Source organism: Pristiophorus japonicus, chromosome 31 (assembly GCF_044704955.1).
Source record: "Pristiophorus japonicus isolate sPriJap1 chromosome 31, sPriJap1.hap1, whole genome shotgun sequence".
Taxonomy (NCBI): Eukaryota; Metazoa; Chordata; class Chondrichthyes; family Pristiophoridae; genus Pristiophorus; species Pristiophorus japonicus.
In genome coordinates, this window is record NC_092007.1 from 10195224 (window position 1) to 10218578 (window position 23355).

The window sequence follows — 23355 nt, forward strand, 5'->3', positions numbered from 1 at the left end:
CGTCTGGTTCAGCCTCAGACAGGAGTTGGGCAGAGAACATAAGAATACAAGAACAGAAGAAATAGGAGCAGGAGTCGGCCATTCGGCCCCTCGAGCCTGCTCCGCCATTTAATACGATCACGGCTGATCCGATCATGGACTCAGCTCCCCATAACCCCTTTATCCCTCAACCAACAGAACAAAAACAGATGATCCGGGTCATTATCACATCGCTGTGTGTGGGAGCTTGCTGTGCACAAATTGCCTGCCGCGTTTCCCACAATACAACAGTGACCACACTCCAAAAGTACTTCATTGGCTGTAAAGTGCTTTGAGACGTCCGGTGGTTGTGAAAGGCGCTATATAAATGCAAGTCTTTCTTTCCTGTGAAGCGGCACAGGGCATTTCAGTACGTTAAAGGCGCGATATAAATATTATTTGCTGTTTCACAGGTGTACGTATAAATTGTTTGCCGTGTATCAAGCTGGTCTCCCGGTTTTGTGCCCACAAGACCCTCATTGTTACCTCTGGTCTTCCTCCGGAGTGTTTGCAGAAAGCAGCGACATTATCGTGGATTTGCCCGTCCCTTGCAGGCCGATGATCCCGATCACGAGCACATCTGTCTGGTCCATCAGGTACTGCAAGCCAAGACACAGACCCGTCAAGCACGGCAACAGGAGGCGGCCATTCAGGCTTTCTGGTATCCTCCTTGTAAATCATCGCTGCACCCTCGCCAGTGCCTCTCTATCCTTTTTATAATATGTGCACAGTGCTCCAAGTGTGATCTAAGCCAGGTATATGGAGACCAGAACTGTGCACAGTGCTCCAAGTGTGGTCTAACCCAGGTATATGGAGACCGGAACTGTGCACGGTGCTCCAAGTGTGGTCTAACCCAGGTATATGGAGACCAGAACTGTGCACAGTGCTCCAAGTGTGGTCTAACCCAGGTATATGGAGACCAGAACTGTGCACAGTGCTCCAAGTGTGGTCTAACCCAGGTATATGGAGACCAGAACTGTGCACAGTGCTCCAAGTGTGATCTAACCTAGGTATATGGAGACCAGAACTGTGCACAGTGCTCCAAGTGTGATCTAACCCAGGTATATGGAGACCAGAACTGTGCACAGTGCTCCAAGTGTGATCTAACCCAGGTATATAGAGACCAGAACTATGCACGGTGCTCCAAGTGTGGTCTAACCCAGGTATATAGAGACCAGAACTGTACGCAGTGCTCCAAGTGTGATCTAACCCAGGTATATAGAGACCAGAACTGTGCACAGTGCTCCAAGTGTGGTCTAACCCAGGTATATGGAGACCAGAACTATGCACAGTGCTCCAAGTGTGGTCTAACCCAGGTATATGGAGACCAGAACTGTGCACAGTGCTCCAAGTGTGGTCTAACCCAGGTATATGGAGACCAGAACTGTGCACAGTGCTCCAAGTGTGGTCTAACCCAGGTATATGGAGACCATCAACGTCTTGGGGGACACCAATGAGCAGAAATTTAACTGGACCAGCCACATAAATACTGTGGCAGCACGAGCGAGTCAGAAGTTGGGAATTCTGTGGTAAGCCTCCATTGTTATTGTTAAATCAGAGACTGATAGATTTCTGTGAAGCAAAGATATTAAGGAAAGGGGAAAAGGTTGCCGACATTACAACACTTCTAAAAGATTGCTTCATTGGCTGTGAAGTGTCCTGAGGGGAGGTGACAGGCGCTCTGGGAATGCAAATCTTACTTTCTTTACACAGACCCGGAGGCCAATCCCTTAAAATTGGCCCAGGTCCTCTTCCTCAACCACCCTTCCCGGCAACTGGGTCCTTCTGTGCAAAGGAACGCTCCCTGCAGAAGGCCCCGATCTTGCTTCGCGACTCTCAGCCTTTCCGCCCTAATGACCCGGGTTTCATTTCACTGTGTCACGTTACCTCCCAACACCGACTATTCCGACGGCCTCCCACCTTCGTAACCATCAGTTCGTCCAAAACCCCACTGTCCCCGTGTCCTAACTCACACCCAGTCCCACTCACCCATCACCCCCTGTGCTCACTGCCCCCATGTCCAAACTCACACCCAGTCCCACTCACCCATCACCCCCTGTGCTCACTGCCCCCGTGTCCTAACTCACACCCAGTCCCACTCACCCATCACCCCCTGTGCTCACTGCCCCGTGTCCTAACTCGCACCGAGTCCCACTCACCCATCACCCCCTGTGCTCACTGCCCCGTGTCCTAACTCACACCCAGTCCCACTCACCCATCACCCCCTGTGCTCACTGCCCCGTGTCCTAACTCACACCCAGTCCCACTCACCCATCACCCCCTGTGCTCACTGCCCCGTGTCCTAACTCACACCGAGTCCCACTCATCCATCACCCCCTGTGCTCACTGCCCCGTGTCCTAACTCGCACCGAGTCCCACTCACACATCACCCACTGTGCTCACTGCCCCCGTGTCCTAACTCGCACCGAGTCCCACTCACTCATCACCCCCTGTGCTCACTGACCCCGTGTCCTAACTCACACCGAGTCCCACTCACCCATCACCCCCTGTGCTCACTGCCCCGTGTCCTAACTCACACCGAGTCCCACTCACCCATCACCCGCTGTGCTCACTGCCCCGTGTCCTAACTCGCACCGAGTCCCACTCACCCATCACCCCCTGTGCTCACTGACCCCGTGTCCTAACTCACACCGAGTCCCACTCACCCATCACCCCCTGTGCTCACTGCCCAGTGTCCTAACTCACACCCAGTCCCACTCACCCATCACCCCCTGTGCTCACTGCCCCGTGTCCTAACTCGCACCGAGTCCCACTCACCCATCACTCTCTGTGCTCACTGTCCCCGTGTCCTAACTCGCACCGAGTCCCACTCACCCATCACCCCCTGTGCTCACTGCCCAGTGTCCTAACTCACACCCAGTCCCACTCACCCATCACCCCCTGTGCTCACTGCCCCGTGTCCTAACTCGCACCGAGTCCCACTCACCCATCACTCTCTGTGCTCACTGTCCCCGTGTCCTAACTCGCACCGAGTCCCACTCACCCATCACCCCCTGTGCTCACTGACCCCGTGTCCTAACTCACACCCAGTCCCACTCACCCATCACCCCCTGTGCTCACTGCCCCGTGTCCTAACTCACACCCAGTCCCACTCACCCATCACTCCCTGTGCTCACTGCCCCGTGTCCTAACTCACACCGAGTCCCACTCACCCATCACCCCCTGTGCTCACTGCCCCGTGTCCTAACTCGCACCGAGTCCCACTCACCCATCACCCCCTGTGCTCACTGCCCCCGTGTCCTAACTCACACCCAGTCCCACTCACCCATCACCCCCTGTGCTCACTGACCCCGTGTCCTAACTCACACCGAGTCCCACTCACCCATCACCCCCTGTGCTCACTGCCCCGTGTCCTAACTCACACCGAGTCCCACTCACCCATCACCCGCTGTGCTCACTGCCCCGTGTCCTAACTCGCACCGAGTCCCACTCACCCATCACCCCCTGTGCTCACTGACCCCGTGTCCTAACTCACACCGAGTCCCACTCACCCATCACCCCCTGTGCTCACTGCCCAGTGTCCTAACTCACACCCAGTCCCACTCACCCATCACCCCCTGTGCTCACTGCCCCGTGTCCTAACTCGCACCGAGTCCCACTCACCCATCACTCTCTGTGCTCACTGTCCCCGTGTCCTAACTCGCACCGAGTCCCACTCACCCATCACCCCCTGTGCTCACTGCCCAGTGTCCTAACTCACACCCAGTCCCACTCACCCATCACCCCCTGTGCTCACTGCCCCGTGTCCTAACTCGCACCGAGTCCCACTCACCCATCACTCTCTGTGCTCACTGTCCCCGTGTCCTAACTCGCACCGAGTCCCACTCACCCATCACCCCCTGTGCTCACTGACCCCGTGTCCTAACTCGCACCGAGTCCCACTCACCCATCACCCCCTGTGCTCACTGACCCGTGTCCTAACTCACACCGAGTCCCACTCACCCATCACCCCCTGTGCTCACTGTCCCCGTGTCCTAACTCGCACCGAGTCCCACTCACCCATCACCCCCTGTGCTCACTGCCCCCGTGTCCTAACTCGCACCGAGTCCCACTCACCCATCACCTCCTGTGCTCACTGACCCGTGTCCTAACTCACACCGAGTCCCGCTCACCCATCACCTCCTGTGCTCACTGTCCCCGTGTCCTAACTCGCACCGAGTCCCACTCACCCATCACCTCCTGTGCTCACTGTCCCCGTGTCCTAACTCGCACCCAGTCCCGCTCACCCATCACCCCCTGTGCTCACTGCCCCGTGTCCTAACTCGCACCGAGTCCCACTCACCCATCACCCCCTGTGCTCACTGTCCCCGTGTCCTAACTCGCACCGAGTCCCACTCACCCATCACCCCCTGTGCTCACTGACCCCGTGTCCTAACTCGCACCGAGTCCCACTCACCCATCACCCCCTGTGCTCACTGCCCCATGTCCTAGCTCACACCCAGTCCCGCTCACCCATCACCCCCTGTGCTCACTGCCCCGTGTCCTAACTCGCACCGAGTCCCGCTCACCCATCACCCCCTCTGCTCACTGACCCCGTGTCCTAACTCGCACCGAGTCCCACTCACCCATCACCCCCTGTGCTCACTGCCCCCGTGTCCTAACTCACACCCAGTCCCGCTCACCCATCACCCCCTGTGCTCACTGCCCCGTGTCCTAACTCGCACCGAGTCCCGCTCACCCATCACCCCCTGTGCTCACTGCCCCCGTGTCCTAACTCGCACCGAGTCCCGCTCACCCATCACCCCCTGTGCTCACTGCCCCGTGTCCTAACTCGCACCGAGTCCCGCTCACCCATCACCCCCTGTGCTCACTGCCCCGTGTCCTAACTCGCACCGAGTCCCGCTCACCCATCACCCCCTGTGCTCACTGCCCCGTGTCCTAACTCGCACCGAGTCCCGCTCACCCATCACCCACTGTGCTCACTGCCCCGTGTTCTAACTCGCACCGAGTCCGGCTCACCCATCACCCCCTGTGCTCACTGCCCCGTGTCCTAACTCGCACCGAGTCCCGCTCACCCATCACCCGCTGTGCTCACTGCCCCGTGTCCTAACTCGCACCGAGTCCCGCTCAATTTCAACATTCGCCTCGATTTCAACATTCTCATCCTCCTATTCAAATACCTCCTCGCCCCTCCCTATCTCTGTAACATCCTCCACCCCCTGCGCACCTCCCTATCTCTGTAACCTCCTCCAGCCCTACACCCCTCCAGCCCCTACACCCCTCCCTATCTCTGTAACCTCCTCCAGCACCTACACCCCTCCCTATCTCTGTAACCTCCTCCAGCCCCTACACCCCTCCCTATCTCTGTAACCTCCTCCAGCACCTACACCCCTCCCTATCTCTGTAGCCCCCCTCCCTATCTCTGTAACCTCCTCCAGCCCCTGCACCCCTCCCTATCTCTGTAACCTCCTCCAGCCCCTACACCTCTCCCTATCTCTGTAACCTCCTCCAGCCCCTGCACCCCTCGCTATCTCTGTAACCTCCTCCAGCCCCTACACCTCTCCCTATCTCTGTAACACCCCTCCCTATCTCTGTAACCTCCTCCAGCCCCTACACCTCTCCCCATCTCTGTAACCCCCCTCCCTATCTCTGTAACCTTCTCCAGCCAAACACCCCTCCCTATCTCTGTAACCTCCTCCAGCCCCTACACCCCTCCCTATCTCTGTAACCTCCTCCAGCACGTACACCCCTCCGTATCTCTGTAACCTCCTCCAGCACCTACACCCCTCCCTATCTCTGTAACCTCCTCCAGCACCTACACCCCTCCCTATCTCTGTAACCTCCTCCAGCCCCTACACCCCTCCCTATCTCTGTAACCTCCTCCAGCCCCTACACCCCTCCCTATCTCTGTAACCTCCTCCAGCCCCTACACCCCTCCCTATCTCTGTAACCTCCTCCTGCCCCACAACCCTCCGAGATTTCTGTGCTCCTCCAATTCTGCCCTCTTGCCCATCGCTCCACCATCGGTGGCCGTGCTTTCTGTTGCCTGGGCCCCAAGTCTCGAATTCCCTCCCCAAATCTCTCCGCCTCTCTCTACACCTTCAAGCCGCTCCTTAAAACCGACCTCTGTGAGTCACCTTCCCAATATCTCCATATGTGGCTCGGGGTCAAATTGTTGTTTGATAATCGTTCCTGTGAAGCGCCTTGGGACGATTTACTGCGTTAACGGCACTATATAAATGCAGGTTGTTGTTGTTGCAGGCGAGGTCGGTGGTGCTTACCTCCATGGCACTATCACACCAGTTCATCTGATCGTCCACCAGCTTAATCCCGTGCTTCATCCTCTCGGGTGGGTGAAGCTTCACTTCACCCATCACCGCTGTCAATCAACAGAACAAGCGTCAGTACAGTCATTGAGGGGCGGTACTGAGGGAGTGCCGCACTGTCAGAGGGGCAGTACTGAGGGAGTGCCGCACTGTCGGAGGGGCAGTACTGAGGGAGTGCCGCACTGTCAGAGGGGCAGTACTGAGGGAGTGCCGCACTGTCAGAGGGGCAGTACTGAGGGAGCGCTGCACTGTCGGAGGGGCGGTACTGAGGGAGTGCTGCACTGTCGGAGGGGCAGTACTGAGGGAGTGCCGCACTGTCGGAGGGGCGGTACTGAGGGAGTGCCGCACTGTCAGAGGGGCAGTACTGAGGGAGCGCTGCACTGTCGGAGGGGCAGTACTGAGGGAGTGCTGCACTGTCGGAGGGGCAGTACTGAGGGAGTGCCGCACTGTCGGAGGGGCGGTACTGAGGGAGTGCCGCACTGTCGGAGGGGCAGTACTGAGGGAGCGCCGCACTGTCGGAGGGGCAGTACTGAGGGAGCGCCGCACTGTCGGAGGGGCAGTCCTGAGGGAGCGCCGCACTGTCGGAGGGGCGGTACTGAGGGAGCGCCGCACTGTCGGAGGAGCAGTACTGAGGGAGCGCCGCACTGTCGGAGGGGCTGTACTGAGGGAGTGCCGCACTGTCGGAGGAGCAGTACTGAGGGAGCGCCGCACTGTCGGAGGGGCTGTACTGAGGGAGTGCCGCACTGTCGGAGGGGCGGTACTGAGGGAGTGCCGCACTGTCGGAGGAGCAGTACTGAGGGAGCGCCGCACTGTCGGAGGGGCTGTACTGAGGGAGCGCCGCACTGTCGGAGGGGCAGTACTGAGGGAGCGCCGCACTGTCGGAGGGGCGGTACTGAGGGAGCGCCGCACTGTCGGAGGGGATGTCCTTCAGATGAGACATTAAATCGAGGCCCTGTCTGTCCTCGCAGCTGGACATAATTTCAAAGAAGAGTAGGGGGAGTTCTCTCTGGTGTTCTGGGGCCAATATTTAACCCTGAACCAACATGAATAGAACAGATTTATCTGAGTTATGATCACACTACTGTTTGAGGGAGCTTGCTGTGCGTGAACTGGCTGCCGAGTTTCCTGCATTAAACAGTGACCACATTTCAAAATAACTCATTGGGCTGTAAAGCGCTTTTGGACGTCCTGTGGTCATGAAAGGCGCTATATAAATGCGTGTCTTTCTTGATGCGCCTTCAACTTCATAGACCGATACAGCACAGGAGGATCCCACTGGGCCCCTCGAGCCCGTGCCGTGCCGGCTCTGTGACAGAGCGATCCAATCAGTCCCACTCCCCCCCTGCTCTTACCCCACAGCCCCGGCACATTTCCCCCTTCCAGTATTTACCCAATTCCCTCCGTTTGAAAGTCACTATTGAACCTGCTCCGACCGAGCTTTCAGGCAGCGCGTTCCCGATCACAACAACTCGCTGCGTTAAAAACATTCTGCTCATCTCCCCCTCGGGTTCTTTACCGATTATCGTCAATCTGTGTCCCTCTGGTTACCCGTCGCCCTCCTGCTCTGGGGAAACAGTTCCTCCTGATTTACTCCATCAAAACCCCCCTCGTGATTCTGAACATCTCGATCGAATCTCCTCTCGACCTTCTCTGCTCCGAGGAGAACAACCCCAGCTTCTCCAGTCTCTCCCCGTCACTGAAGTCCCACATCCCCCGGGACCATTCTGGTCAATCCCATCAGCCCCTCGAGCCTGCAATCAGATCACGGCAGAACTTCGACCTCAACTTCACAGTCCTGCCCGATCCCCATTCCCTGAATTCCCGTAAGAGTCCAAAAATCTATTGATATCAGCCTTGAGTATACTCTACGGCCGCCGATGGTGGAGTGATTATAATCACGGATGCTCAGGAGAACAGAATTAGAGGAGTGCAGACATCTCGGGGGGTTGTGGGGCTGGAGGGGGTTACAGAGATAGGGAGGGGTGTAGGGGCTGGAGGAGGTTACAGAGATAGGGAGGGGTGTAGGGGCTGGAGGAGGTTACAGAGATAGGGAGGGGTGTAGGGGCTGGAGGAGGTTACAGAGATAGGGAGGGGTGTAGGGGCTGGAGGAGGTTACAGAGATAGGGAGGGGTGTAGGGGCTGGAGGGGGTTACAGAGATAGGGAGGGGTGTAGGGGCTGGAGGAGGTTACAGAGATAGGGAGGGGTGTAGGGGCTGGAGGAGGTTACAGAGATAGGGAGGGGTGTAGGAGCTGGAGGGGGTTACAGAGATAGGGAGGGGTGTAGGGGCTGGAGGAGGTTACAGGGATAGGGAGGGGTGTAGGGGCTGGAGGTTGTTACAGGGATAGGGAGGGGTGTAGGGGCTGGAGGAGGTTACAGGGATAGGGAGGGGTGTAGGGGCTGGAGGAGGTTACAGAGATAGGGAGGGGTGTAGGGGCTGGAGGAGGTTACAGAGATAGGGAGGGGTGTAGGGGCTGGAGGAGGTTACAGAGATAGGGAGGGGTGTAGGGCAGAATATGAACACATGTTGTTGTTGTAACAGGCACTATATAACTACATGTTGCTGGTTTTGACGGTGCTACTTACGGTCCATGCTGCTGCTGGGGGCAGAGGGCGCCATGCCCCGGTTCTGGATCTGGTAGACGGGCTGGGTTGGCCTCTGGAACTCCTTCTCCGCCTTGGCCGCGGGTGCCTGCGAGGCTCCGTCCCCGGTCGCCGAGGGCTTGCCCTCCTCGCGGGCTTTCATCAGCACGATGGGCTTCTCGGCCGGGTTACTGGAGGGCACAGCCGGAGTGGGGGCCACCTTGCTGGTCTGTCGCCGGGGGGGGGCAAGAGATACAGTCGCTGTCAACACAGAGAGGCCGAATGGGACACTGCACTGTCGGATGGGCAGTACTGAGGGAGCACCGCACTGTCGGAGGGGCAGTACTGAGGGAGCGCCGCACTGTCGGAGGGGCAGTACTGAGGTAGCACCGCACTGTCGGAGGGGCAGTACTGAGGGAGCGCCGCACTGTCGGAGGGGCAGTACTGAGGGAGCGCCGCACTGTCGGAGGGGCGGTACTGAGGGAGCGCCGCACTGTCGGAGGGGCAGTACTGAGGGAGCGCCGCACTGTCGGAGGGGCGGTACTGAGGGAGCGCCGCACTGTCGGAGGGGCAGTACTGAGGGAGCGCCGCACTGTCGGAGGGGCGGTACTGAGGGAGCGCCGCACTGTCGGAGGGGCGGTACTGAGGGAGTGCCTCACTGTCGGAGGGGCGGTACTGAGGAAGTGCTGCACTGTGGGAGGGGCAGTACTGAGGGAGTGACTGTCGGAGGGGCAGTACTGAGGGAGCGCTGCACTGTCGGAGGGGCGGTACTGAGGGAGCGTCGCATTGTCGGAGGGGCAGTACTGAGGGAGCGCCGCACTGTCGGAGGGGCAGTACTGAGGGAGTGACTGTCGGAGGGGCAGTACTGAGGGAGTGACTGTCGGAGGGGCAGTACTGAGGGAGCGCCGCACTGTGGGAGGGGCGGTACTGAAGGAGCGCTGCACTGTCGGAGGGGCAGTACTGAAGGAGCGCTGCACTGTCGGAGGGGCGGTACTGAGGGAGCACCACACTGTCAGTGTCATCTTTCGGATGAGACGCTAAACCGAGGCCCCGCCTGCCCTCTCGGGTGATGTAAAAAATCCCAAGTCCATTATTGGAAGAAGAGCTGGTGAGTGGGGAGGGGGAATTCTCCCCGGTGTCCTGGGACCAATATTTATCCCTCAACCGACAGCACTAAAAAACCCAGATGATCTGGGTCGCTGTCACATCGCTGTTTGTGGGAGCTTGCTGTGCGCAAAATGGCCGCCGTGTTTCCCACATTGCAACAGTGACTACCTTTTTCGCCCAAGTACTTCATTGGCCGTGAGACGCTTTTGGGGACATCCTGAGGCAGTGAAAGGCGCTAGAGAAATGCAAGTGTTATTTTTTTGGTTTGAGGTGCGGGTCTGGGAACTGAACTCTGTTACTCGAGGCGGTATCGGAGAAAAGCTTTGTGTAACTGCAGCGCGATTTCCGCGTCCCCGGGAACGGAGCGTGGCGAGACCCTATCGCTGAATCAGCCCCCACACCTCTCCCCCTCCCCCCCCACCCCGTGTAAGCGACACACTGCTTCCGTGCTTCTTACCCTCTCAGCTGGAGGCTTGGACAGAATGATGGGTGTCTTCTGCATTGCTGGTACCAACTGGTTACAGTCCCATCCTGCAAAGCAAGCACAAGTTTCCCAGCACGGCAAGTTATCACTTAAACAGGGAGAGATTGCAAAGTGCCGCAGTACAGCGGGACCTGGGGGTTCTTGTACATGAAACACAAAAGGTTAGTATGCAGGTACAGCAAGTGATCAGGAAGGCCAATGGTATCTTGGCCTTTATTGCAAAGGGGATGGAGTATAAAAGCAGGGAAGTCTTGCTCCAGTTATACAGGGTATTGGTGAGGCCACACCTGGAGTACTGCGTGCAGTTTTGGTTTCCATATTTACGAAAGGATATACTTGCTTTGGAGGCAGTTCAGAGAAGGTTCACTCGGTTGATTCCGGGGATGAGGGGGTTGTCCTATGAGGAAAGGTTGAGGAGGTTGGGCCTCTACTCACTGGAATTCAGAAGAATGAGAGGTGATCTTATCGAAACGTATCAGATTATGAGGGGGGCTCGCCAAGGTGGATGCAGAGAGGATGTTTCCACAGATGGGGGAGACTAGAACTAGGGGGCATGGTCTTAGAATAAGGGGCCGCCCATTTAAAACTGAGATGAGGAGGAATTTCTTCTCTCAGAGGGTTGTAAATCTGTGGAATTCTCTGCCCCAGAGAGCTGTGGAGGCTGGGACATTGAATATATTTAAGGTGAAGATAGACAGATTTTTGAGCGATAAGGGAGTGAAGGGTTATGGGGAGCGGGCGGGGAAGTGGAGCTGAGTCCATGATCGGATCAGCCGTGATCGTATTAAATGTCGGAGCAGGCTCGAGGGGCCGAATGGCCGGCTCCTGCTCCTATTTCTTGGGCCGAAAATTCCAGTATGAGGTTTCCTTTGGATGAACGCTCCTCAAATTCTGGCTGCACTTCAGTCCCACACTCCTGATCTTTGGGCACCCTGTGCGGAGGGGAGCGGGGCAGGTCCGAGGGCCTCCTCGTGGGGCCTGCTCCTGGGCCCTGGCCAAGGGGGGCCATCAGCCGGTCCAGGCAGCGGGCGGTCGAGGGGGTCGTTCAGCCCCGACTGCCTGCCTCTCGTCCGCGGTTACATCCGAGCCGGGGTGTCCCTGGAGATGGGAGCACGCGGTGTCCACCGGTACGCTCGCGGCCTTCCGCGAGAGGTGGGCGCCGGAGGGACTGGAGTGCACCGTCGCCCCCGGGGCAACCAAATTCTAATTTGTTTTGGCAAAGATCCCACGTTACTTTGTAAATTTGTGGGTTCAAGTGCCCTGACTAAAAGGAGGCACTTGACTTAGTTATTTTAAAACAGTTGTGGGTCAGTTGCATTGTGAGTGGCTTCGCCAGTCACGCAATGTTCGCAAGACTCAATAAATCCCCGTTAATTGAGTTCAGGTTCCCTACGATGAGACGTGCCGTTGAGAGCCTGGTGGATGAACTGGGAGTGTTCAGTTTGATTGATAAACCTTTGCTGATAAACCAGCTAGTTCTTCACAGCAAATGTGCAGCTGTAACTTCTTCAGCAAAGAGCCCATGAAGCAAATACACTCCACCGTTAATGATTCAAAGTCCTATCTATGCTAAAACAAACATGGAATTATCCAGTAATCTGAATTAAGCAACACTGATACAGTACGACATCAGGAAGGGAAGGTTAAAAACATTATAATTATCAGATCATTGCAATAAAGTAATTAATAGATTGTGTCAATATCTAGTTACCTGTGTATCTCCCAAACTTGAACCGAATTCTCCAACTCAGAATCAGCACCACTGGAATTATACATAAAACAGGCGGTTAACAAACAGACAGTGAAGGTAAAATATCACCGGTCCATCCCTCCCGTACCCGAACTCCCCCATCGAAGCCCATCCTCCTGTACCCTAACTCCCCCATCGAAGCCCATCCTCCAGTCCCCTAACTCCCCCATCGAAGCCCATCCCTCCCGTACCCGAACTCCCCCATCGAAGCCCATCCCTCCCATCCCCTAACTCCCCCATCGAAGACCATCCCTCCCGTACCCGAACTCCCCCATCGAAGCCCATCCTCCAGTACCCTAACTCCCTCATCGAAGCCCATCCCTCCCGTCCCCTAACTCCCCCATCGAAGCCCATCCCTCCAGTCCCCTAACTCCCCCATCGAAGCCCATCCCTCCCGTCCCCTAACTCTCCCTTCGAAGTCCATCCCTCCCGTCCCCTAACTCTCCCATCGAAGTCCATCCCTCCCGTCCCCTAACTCTCCCATCGAAGTCCATCCCTCCAGTCCCCTAACTCTCCCATCGAAGCCCATCCCTCCCGTCCCCTAACTCCCCCATCGAAGCCCATCCCTCCCGTCCCCTAACTCCCCCATCGAAGCCCATCCCTCCCGTCCCCTAACTCCCCCATCGAAGCCCATCCCTCCTGTACCCTAACTCCCCCATCGAAGCCCATCCCTCCCGTACCCTAACTCCCCCATCGAAGCCCATCCCTCCCGTCCCCTAACTCCCCCATCGAAGCCCATCCCTCCCGTCCCCTAACTCTCCCATCGAAGCCCATCCCTCCAGTACCCTAACTCTCCCATCGAAGCCCATCCCTCCCGTACCCTAACTCCCCCATCGAAGCCCATCCCTCCCGTCCCCTAACTCCCCCATCGAAGCCCCATCCCTCCCGTCCCCTAACTCCCCCATCGAAGCCCCTCCCTCCCGTACACTAACTCTCCCATCGAAGCCCATCCCTCCCGTCCCCTAACTCCCCCATCGAAGCCCCTTCCTCCCGTCCCCTAACTCCCCCATCGAAGCCCCTCCCTCCCGTACACTAACTCTCCCATCGAAGCCCATCCCTCCAGTCCCCTAACTCTCCCATCGAAGCCCATCCCTCCAGTACCCTAACTCTCCCATCGAAGCCCCTCCCTCCCGTCCCCTAACTCCCCCATCGAAGCCCATCCCTCCAGTACCCTAACTCTCCCATCGAAGCCCATCCCTCCAGTCCCCTAACTCCCCCATCGAAGCCCATCCTCCAGTCCCCTAACTCTCCCATCGAAGCCCATCCCTCCAGTCCCCTAACTCCCCCATCGAAGCCCATCCCTCCAGTCCCCTAACTCTCCCATCGAAGCCCATCCCTCCAGTCCCCTAACTCTCCCATCGAAGCCCATCCCTCCAGTCCCCTAACTCCCCCATCGAAGCCCATCCTCCAGTCCCCTAACTCTCCCATCGAAGCCCATCCCTCCAGTACCCTAACTCTCCCATCGAAGCCCATCCCTCCAGTCCCCTAACTCCCCCATCGAAGCCCATCCTCCAGTCCCCTAACTCTCCCATCGAAGCCCATCCCTCCAGTCCCCTAACTCCCCCATCGAAGCCCATCCCTCCCGTCCCCTAACTCTCCCATCGAAGCCCATCCTCCAGTCCCCTAACTCTCCCATCGAAGCCCCTCCCTCCCGTACACTAACTCATTCTCAGATGGTGCGTGTCACTAGCACGGCCGAGATTTATTGCCCAACCCTAGTTGCCCAGAGAAGGTGACAGTGAGCTGCCTTGAACCGCTGTAACGGTGCGATACAACTCGCTCCGACTCCCCAGAGGCGCAGTTAAGAGTCACGAGCAGGCCCAGACTGGGTAAGGACGGCAGCTAGCCTTCCCTGAAGGGGCATCCGTGAACCGGTTGAGGCTTTTAAAACAGCTTCACAATCCTGGAGATCCGCCCTTTATTTCCACAACTGTTTCATTCAACTTTCAAGGCTGGGGTTGGAACACACGTTTCCTGGCTGGCCCTGTGGGACAAGAGCACGGGGAGACTATATGCCCTTCATGGTACAAGCAGATAGTCGGGAGATTTTTTAATTGCGGTAAATGGCTTGTGTCCCTCTCGGGTCGACCAAAAACAGTACGTCAGCGCCATCAACTGTCAGAAGGCATGTTCTGCATCATCATCATTGGCAGTCCCTCGGAGTCGAGGAAGACTTGCTTCCACTCTGAAAGTGAGTTCTCAGGTGACTGAACAGTCCAATACGGGAGCCACAGTCTCTGTCACAGGTGGGACAGACAGTGGTTGAGGGAAGGGGAGGGTGGGACTGGTTTGCCGCACGCTCCTTCCGCTGCCCGCGCTTGCTTTCTGCACGCTCTCGGCGACGAGACTCGAGGTGCTCAGCGCCCTCCCGGATGCACTCCCTCCACTTAGGGCGGACTGGTCTTTGGGCCCAGGGACTCCCAGGTGTCGGTGGGGATGTTGCACTTTATCAGGGAGGCTTTGAGGGTGGTCCCTTGTAACGTTTCCTCTGCCCACCTTTGGCTCGCTTGCCATGAAGGAGTTCCGAGTAGAGCGCTTGCTTTGGGAGTCTCGTGTCTGGGGACATGCGGACAATGTGGCCCTGCCCAGCGGAGCTGGTCGAGTGTGGTCAGTGCTTCGATGCTGGGGATGTTGGCCTGGTCGAGGACGCTAACGTTGGTGCGTCTGTCCTCCCGGGGGATTTGTGGGATCTTGCAGAGACATTGTTGGTGGTATTTCTCCAGTGACTTGAGGTGTCTACTGTACATGGTCCACGTCTCTGAGCCATACAGGAGGGCGGGTATCACTACAGCCCTGTAGACCATGAGCTGGGTGGACAAGTGCCAAATGCTGACATCTAACACCCAGAGCTGGAGTCATAGAGTCACAGAACGGTCACAGTACAGGAGGCCATTTGGCCCCTCGAACCCGTGCCCGCTCTCTGCAGGAGCACCTCAGCCAGTCCCACTCTCCCCGCCCTTTCCCCGGAGCCCGGAAAATCTCTCTCCTTCAGGGATTTACCCAGCTCCCTTTTGAAAGCCACGATTGAGTCTGCCTCCATCGCCCTCTCGGGCAGTGCGTCCCCGATCCTAACCACTCGCTGCGTAAAAAGGTTTATCCTCATGTCGCCTTTCTGCCAATCGCCTTCAATCTGTGTCCCTCTGGTTCTCCACCCTTCCACCAATGGGGAACAGTTTCTCTCGAACCACTCTGTCCACATCCCCTCGTGATTCTGAACACCTCGATCGAATCTCCTCTCAACCTTCTCTGCTCCGAGGAGAACAACCCCAGCTTCTCCAGTCTCTCCCCGTCACTGAAGTCCCACATCCCCGGGACCATTCTGGTCAATCTCCCTCCGTACCCTCTCTAAGGCCTTCACATCCTTCCTAAAGTGTGCGGGGCCCAGAATTGGACACAATGCTCCAGTTGAGGCCGAACCCGTGTTTTATAAAGGTTCATCATAACTCCCTTGCTTCATCGCGCATTAAAACAAACCCCAGCTCCCCAATACTGTTGGCACGACTGTGTCAAGCTCTGGGACTGAAAGCTAAGCTGCTCTGGGAGTGTCACGAGGAGGAAGGATCTGTGCAGTCACATCGTCTGCAGGGTTTCCACCATCTCCGCTGGTTTGCAGGCCAAGAGCATAACATCAGAAATAGGAGCAGGAGTCGGCCATTCGGCCCCTCGAGCCTGCTCCGCCATTCAATACGATCATGGCTGATCCGATCATGGACTCAGCTCCACTTCCCCGCCCGCTCCCCATAACCCTTCACTCCCTTATCGCTCAAAAATCTGTCTATCTCCACCTTAAATATATTCAATGACCCAGCCTCCACAGCTCTCTGGGGCAGAGAATTCCACAGATTTACAACCCTCTGAGAGAAGAAATTCCTCCTCATCTCAGTCTTAAATGGGCGGCCCCTTATTCTGAGACCATATGCCCCCTAGTTCTAGATTCCAACGCGAGGGGAAACATCCTCTCTGCATCTACCCTGTCCAGCCCCCTCAGAATCTTATACCTTTCAATAAGATCGCCTCTCATTCTTCTAAACTCCAATGGGCCCAACCTGCTCAACCTTTCCTCACAAGTCAACCCCCTCATCTCAGGAATCAACGGAGTGAACCTTCTCTGAACTGCCTCCAAAGCAAGTATATCCCTCCTTAAATACGGAGACCAAAACTGCACGCAGTACTCCAGGTGTGGTCTCACCAATACCCTGTATAACTGTAGCAAGACTTCCCTGCTTTTATACTCCATCCCTTTTGCAATAAAGGCCAAGATTCTATTGGCCTTCCTGATCACTTGCTGTACCTGCATACTATCCTTTTGTGTTTCATGCACAAGTACCCCCAGGTCCCGCTGTACTGCGGCACTTTGCAATCTTTCTCCATTTAAATAATAACTTGCTCTGTGATTTTTTTCTGCCGAAGTGCATGACCTCACACTTTCCCACATTATACTCCATCTGACAAATGTTTGCCCATTTAGTTAGCCTGGCTATTTCCCTTTGCAGATTTTTTGTGTCCTCCTCACAACTTGCTTTCCCGCCCACCTTTGGACATACTTTTATGTATAAAAGTATCATTTATTTATTTCCTTCAAGAGTTAATAGCTATAAATTTCAAATCTGTAAGCAGAGGAGGACAAAGAAATTTCAGCAGAGGAGAACAAAGGAGGGGAAAAAAATAGAGTACGAGAGGAAGCTTGCCGGGAACATAAAAACTGACTGCAAAAGCTTCTATAGATATGTGAAGAGAAAAAGATTAGTGAAGACAAACGTAGGTCCCTTGCAGTCAGATTCAGGTGAATTTATAATGGGGAACAAAGAAATGGCAGACCAGTTGAACAAATACTTTGGTTCTGTCTTCAAGAAGGAAGACACAAATAGCCTTCCGGAGGTACTCGGTGACCGAGGGTCTAGTGAGAAGGAGAAACTGAAAGATATCCTTATTAGTCAGGAAATTGTGTCTGGGGAAATTGATGGGATTGAAGGCCGATAAATCCCTGAGGCCTGATAGTCTGTATCCCAGAGTACTTAAGGAAGTAGCCCTAGAAATAGTGGGGATGCATTGGTGATCATTTTCCAACAGTCTATCGACTCTGGATCAGTTCCTATGGACTGGAGGGTAGCTAATATAACATCACCTTTTAAAAAAGGAGGTAGAGAGAATACAGGGAATTATTGATTGGTTAGCCTGACATCGGTAGTGGGGAAAATGTTGGAATCAATTATTAAAGATGAAATAGCAGCGCATTTGGAAAGCAGTGACAGGATCAGTCCAAGTCAGCATGGATTTATGAAAGGAAAATCATGCTTGACAAATCTTCTGGAATTTTTTGAGGATGTAACTCGTAGAGTGGACAAGGGAGAACCAGTGGTTGTGGTGTATTTGGACTTTCAAAAGGCTTTTGACAAGGTCCCACACATGAGATTGGTGTGAAAAATTAAAGCGTGGTATTGGGGGTAATGTACTAACATGGATAGAGAACTGGTTGGCAGACAGGAAGCAGAGAGTCAGGATAAACGGGTCCTTTTCAGAATGGTAGGCAGTGACTAGTGGGGTGCCACAGGGCTCAGTGCTGGGACCCCAGCTATTTACAATATACATCAATGATTTAGATGAAGGAATTGAATGCAATATCTCAAAGTTTGCAGATGACACTAAACTGGGTGGCGGTGTGAGCTGTGAGGAGGATGCTAAGAGGCTGCAGGGTGACAGGTTAGGTGAGTGGGCAAATGCATGGCAGATGCAGTATAATGTGGATAAATGTGAGGTTATCCACTTTGGGGGCAAAAACAGGAAGGCAGAATATTATCTGAATGGTGACAGATTAGGAAAAGGAGAGGTACAACGAGACCTGGGTGTCATGGTACATCAGTCATTGAAAGTTGGCATGCAGGTACAGCAGGCGGTGAAGAAGGCAAATGGTATGTTGGCCTTCATAGCTAGGGGAATTGAGTATAGGAGCAGGGAGATCTTACTGCAGTTGTACAGGGCCTTGGTGAGGCCTCACCTGGAATATTGTGTTCAGTTTTGGTCTCCTAATCTGAGGAAGGATGTTCTTGCTATTGAGGGAGTGCAGCAAAGGTTCACCAGACTGATTCCCGGGATGGCTGCACTGACATATGAGGAGAGACTGGATTGACTGGGCCTGTATTCACTGGAGTTTAGAAGAATGAGAGGGAATCTCTTAGAAACATATAAAATTCTGAAGGGACTGGACAGGTTAGATGCAGAAAGAATGTTTCCGGTGTTGGGGAAGTCCAGAACCAGGGGACACAGTCTAAGGATAAGGGGTAAGCCATTTAGGGCTGAGATAAGGAGAAACTTCTTCACTCAGAGAGTTGTTAACCTGTGGCATTCCCTACCGCAAAGAGTTGTTGATGGCAGTTTATTGGATATATTCAAGAGGGAGTTAAATATGGCCTTTACGGCTAAAGGGATCAAGGGGTATGGGGAGAAAGCAGGAAAGGGGTACTGAGGGAATGATCAGCCATGATCTTATTGAATGGTGGTGCAGTCTCGAAGGGCCGAATGGCCTACTCCTGCACCTACTTTCTATGTTTCTATCAGCAAACATGGCGACGTTACACTCGGTCCCTTCTTCCAAGTCATTAATATAGATTCATTTGAAATTCTACCAGGCTATGATCACTCTTCCCAGGCATTATTTCCACCAGCTACTCAACTAAGCTCTCCTGCAAGTACAGCTTGAACCTCCCTAATCCAGAACTCCCTTATCCGGAACCACCCCTCGTCCAGAACCATTCCCGGCCACCAGGTGGCTTTTGCGCAGAACTCCGACATGAACAAATTGAAGTCCTTCCTCACTGCCGACTCCCGCAATCGCTGGCCTGACCCCGCGATCCACTGTTCTCCCCCACCACCATCATCATGCCCCGCACGGTCTCTCTGCAGCACTCCCACCCCCAAGTCAGTCAGCCGGCCCCAATATCCCCTTGCCCAGTACCTGTACCATCCAATTTAACGTGACCTCGCTTTGTCCAGAAAAATCCCTTATCCGGAACAGACCGAGTGCCGAGGGTTCCGGAGAAGGGAGGTTCAACCCGGTACTGGAGTTCTGATGCAAGGCAGCCCCGCCCACAATACTGGCCACGCCCCCCCAGACCGCTTTCGTCGGTACAAGACCCAACCTGCATTTATATAGCGCCTTTAATGGAGTAAAACGTCCCAAGGCGCCACACAGGAGCGATTATCAAACAACAATTTGACCCCGAGCCACATAAGGAGATATTCGGGACAGGTGACCAAACGCTGGGTCAAAGAGGTGGGTTTTAAGGAGCGTCTTGAAGGAGGAGAGAGAGGCGGAGAGGTTTAGGGAGGGAGTTCCAGAGCTTGGGGCCCAGGCAGCTGAAGGCACGGCCACCGATGGTGGAGCAATGGAAATTGGGGGATGAGCAAGAGGGCAGAATCCGAGGATTGGGACCCCTTGTATAACCCAACTGCCTTTCTTTTCCAAAAGAAAATTCAGACGTTTCTAATTGGATCTTTCATTCGATTGGATTTTGAACCAGTAAATTACGACTCACCTTCACAAAACACTGGAGAGGCCCCAACTGGGGCATTGTGTCCAATTCTAGGGCCCCACACTTTAGGAAGGATGTGAAGGCCTTAGAGAGGGTACAGAGGGAGATTGACCAGAATGGTCCCGGGGGATGTGGGACTTCAGTGACGGGGAGAGACTGGAGAAGCTGGGATTGTTCTCCTTGGGGCAGAGAAGGTTGAGAGGAGATTTGATCGAGGTGTTCAGAATCACAAGGGGGTTTTGACGGAGTAAACCAGGAGGAACTGTTCCCCGGAGCAGGAGGGTGGGTAATCAGAGGGATAATCGGTAAAGAACCCGAGGGGGAGATGGGGAGAGTGTTTGCACGCAGCGAGTTGTTGTGATCGGGAACGCGCTGCCTGAAAGCTCGGTCGGAGCAGGTTCAATAGTAACTTTCAAACAGGGGGATTGGGTAAATACTGGAAGGGGGAAATGTGCCGGGGCTGTGGGGAAAGAGGGACTGATTGGATCGCAGAGCCGGCACAGCACGGGCTCGAGGGGCCCAGTGGGATCCTCCTATGCGGTGATATCCCATTATCCAAGTGACAATGTTTACAATCAGTGTATCGCCCAGTTCAGTGTTCACTCGGGCAGGCAAACTTACAAACATTCACCCACCGACAGACATCGATAGCAACTGACCTCAAGGGAGGCGTCAGAAAGCGAGTATAACTACCCGAACTGTGGTATCCCAGAGCGAGTATAACTACCCTAACTGTGGTATCCCAGAGCGAGTATAACTACCCTAACCGTGGTATCCTAGAGCTAGTATAACTACCCTAACTGTGGTATCCTAGAGCTAGTATAACTACCCTAACCGTGGTATCCTAGAGCTAGTATAACTACCCTAACTGTGGTATCCTAGAGCTAGTATAACTACCCTAACCGTGGTATCCTAGAGCTAGTATAACTACCCTAACCGTGGTATCCTAGAGCTAGTATAACTACCCTAACCGTGGTATCCCAGAGCGAGTATAACTTCCCTAACCGTGGTATCCTAGAGCTAGTATAACTACCCTAACCGTGGTATCCCAGAGCGAGTATAACTTCCCTAACCGTGGTATCCTAGAGCTAGTATAACTACCCTAACCGTGGTATCCCAGAGCGAGTATAACTACCCTAACCGTGGTATCCTAGAGCTAGTACAACTACCCTAACCGTGGTATCCCAGAGCGAGTATAACTACCCTAACCGTGGTATCCCAGAGCGAGTATAACTTCCCTAACCGTGGTATCCTAGAGCTAGTATAACTACCCTAACCGTGGTATCCCAGAGCGAGTATAACTACCCTAACCGTGGTATCCTAGAGCGAGTATAACTACCCTAACTGTGGTATCCTAGAGCGAGTATAACTACCCTAACCGTGGTATCCCAGAGCGAGTATAACTACCCTAACCGTGGTATCCTAGAGCGAGTATAACTACCCTAACCGTGGTATCCTAGAGCGAGTATAACTACCCTAACCGTGGTATCCCAGAGCGAGTATAACTACCCTAATCATGGTATCCTAGAGCTAGTATAACTACCCTAACCGTGGTATCCCAGAGCGAGTATAACTACCCTAATCGTGGTATGCTAGAGCGAGTATAACTACCCTAATCGTGGTATGCTAGAGCTAGTATAACTACCCGAACTGTGGTATCCTAGAGCTAGTATAACTACCCTAACTGTGGTATCCTAGAGCTAGTATAACTACCCTAACCGTGGTATCCTAGAGCTAGTATAACTACCCTAACTGTGGTATCCTAGAGCTAGTATAACTACCCTAACCGTGGTATCCTAGAGCTAGTATAACTACCCTAACTGTGGTATCCTAGAGCTAGTATAACTACCCTAACCGTGGTATCCTAGAGCTAGTATAACTACCCTAACCGTGGTATCCCAGAGCGAGTATAACTTCCCTAACCGTGGTATCCTAGAGCTAGTATAACTACCCTAACCGTGGTATCCCAGAGCGAGTATAACTTCCCTAACCGTGGTATCCTAGAGCTAGTATAACTACCCTAACCGTGGTATCCCAGAGCGAGTATAACTACCCTAACCGTAGTATCCTAGAGCTAGTACAACTACCCAAACCGTGGTATCCCAGAGCGAGTATAACTACCCTAACCGTGGTATCCCAGAGCGAGTATAACTTCCCTAACCGTGGTATCCTAGAGCTAGTATAACTACCCTAACCGTGGTATCCCAGAGCGAGTATAACTACCCTAACCGTGGTATCCTAGAGCGAGTATAACTACCCTAACTGTGGTATCCTAGAGCGAGTATAACTACCCTAACCGTGGTATCCCAGAGCGAGTATAACTACCCTAACCGTGGTATCCTAGAGCGAGTATAACTACCCTAACCGTGGTATCCTAGAGCGAGTATAACTACCCTAACCGTGGTATCCCAGAGCGAGTATAACTACCCTAATCATGGTATCCTAGAGCTAGTATAACTACCCTAACCGTGGTATCCCAGAGCGAGTATAACTACCCTAATCATGGTATCCCAGAGCGAGTATAACTACCCTAACCGTGGTATCCTAGAGCGAGTATAACTACCCTAACCGTGGTATCCCAGAGCGAGTATAACTACCCTAATCGTGGTATGCTAGAGCGAGTATAACTACCCTAACTGTGGTATCCTAGAGCTAGTATAACTACCCTAACCGTGGTATCCCAGAGCGAGTATAACTACCCTAATCGTGGTATGCTAGAGCTAGTATAACTACCCTAACCGTGGTATCCTAGAGCGAGTATAACTACCCTAACCGTGGTATCCCAGAGCGAGTATAACTACCCTAACTGTGGTATCCTAGAGCTAGTATAACTACCCTAACTGTGGTATCCTAGAGCTAGTATAACTACCCTAACTGTGGTATCCTAGAGCTAGTATAAGGAGAGACGCCCCAGGATTAGTATAACTAGCAGCAGTGGGGTATCCTGAAACTAATATAACTAGCGGGAGCGGGGTCCCCAGGACTAGTATAACTAGCAGCAGTGGGTATCCTGAAACTAATATAACTAGCGGGAGCGGGGTCCCCAGGACTAGTATAACTAGCAGCGACCAGTTCAGCTCACCTCCCCCGGTGTTGGCGGCTCTGACCGACCGGAAGTAGAAACCCGGACACCTTCCGGCGGCGGACTAGCCCCGGCCAAGTGGCGCCCGCCTCAATCTCGCCCGACTGGAGCGCCGCGTCCGCTCAACGTGGTTCCGCCGAATTCATCTGGTTCCTACCCCCCCTCCCTGGGCCAGCCACAATCCCCACTGGGTCTCAAGTCAACCTAGTCCAGGGTTTTCTTTCGATGTGAGTGAAAGAACTCGGAAATAAGGAAGGAAGAAGATTTGCTCCTGTCTGCATCTGTGGCTTCACAGAGTAGAGCGCAACAGAATCGAGGCTGTCGGACTGGCAGTGCCGCACTGTCGGAGGGATGGTACTGAGGGAGCGCCGCACTGTCGGAGGGGCAGTACTGAGGGAGCGCCGCACTGTCGGAGGGGCAGTACTGAGGGAGCGCCGCACTGTCGGAGGGGCAGTACTGAGGGAGCGCCGCACTGTCGGAGGGGCACTACTGAGGGAGCGCCGCACTGTCGGAGAGG

At 54.5% G+C, this 23355-nt stretch overlaps 1 protein-coding gene across 1 annotated transcript in view; it reads right to left on the reverse strand.

Annotated features, from left to right (window-relative positions):
- The window catches only part of smg9 (SMG9 nonsense mediated mRNA decay factor), a 46933-nt gene extending 24041 nt beyond the window's left edge, over positions 1-22892 (reverse strand). The window contains exons 1-6 of the mRNA XM_070868898.1: positions 22839-22892; positions 12189-12239; positions 10451-10524; positions 8890-9115; positions 6261-6358; positions 505-617 (exon numbers count right to left, since the gene is read on the reverse strand). Of these exons, the coding sequence (XP_070724999.1) occupies positions 505-617; positions 6261-6358; positions 8890-9115; positions 10451-10495 (482 nt within the window). The 5' untranslated portion in view covers positions 10496-10524; positions 12189-12239; positions 22839-22892. The remainder of the gene's footprint in view (positions 1-504; positions 618-6260; positions 6359-8889; positions 9116-10450; positions 10525-12188; positions 12240-22838) is intronic.
- Positions 22893-23355: the final 463 nt, after the last annotated feature.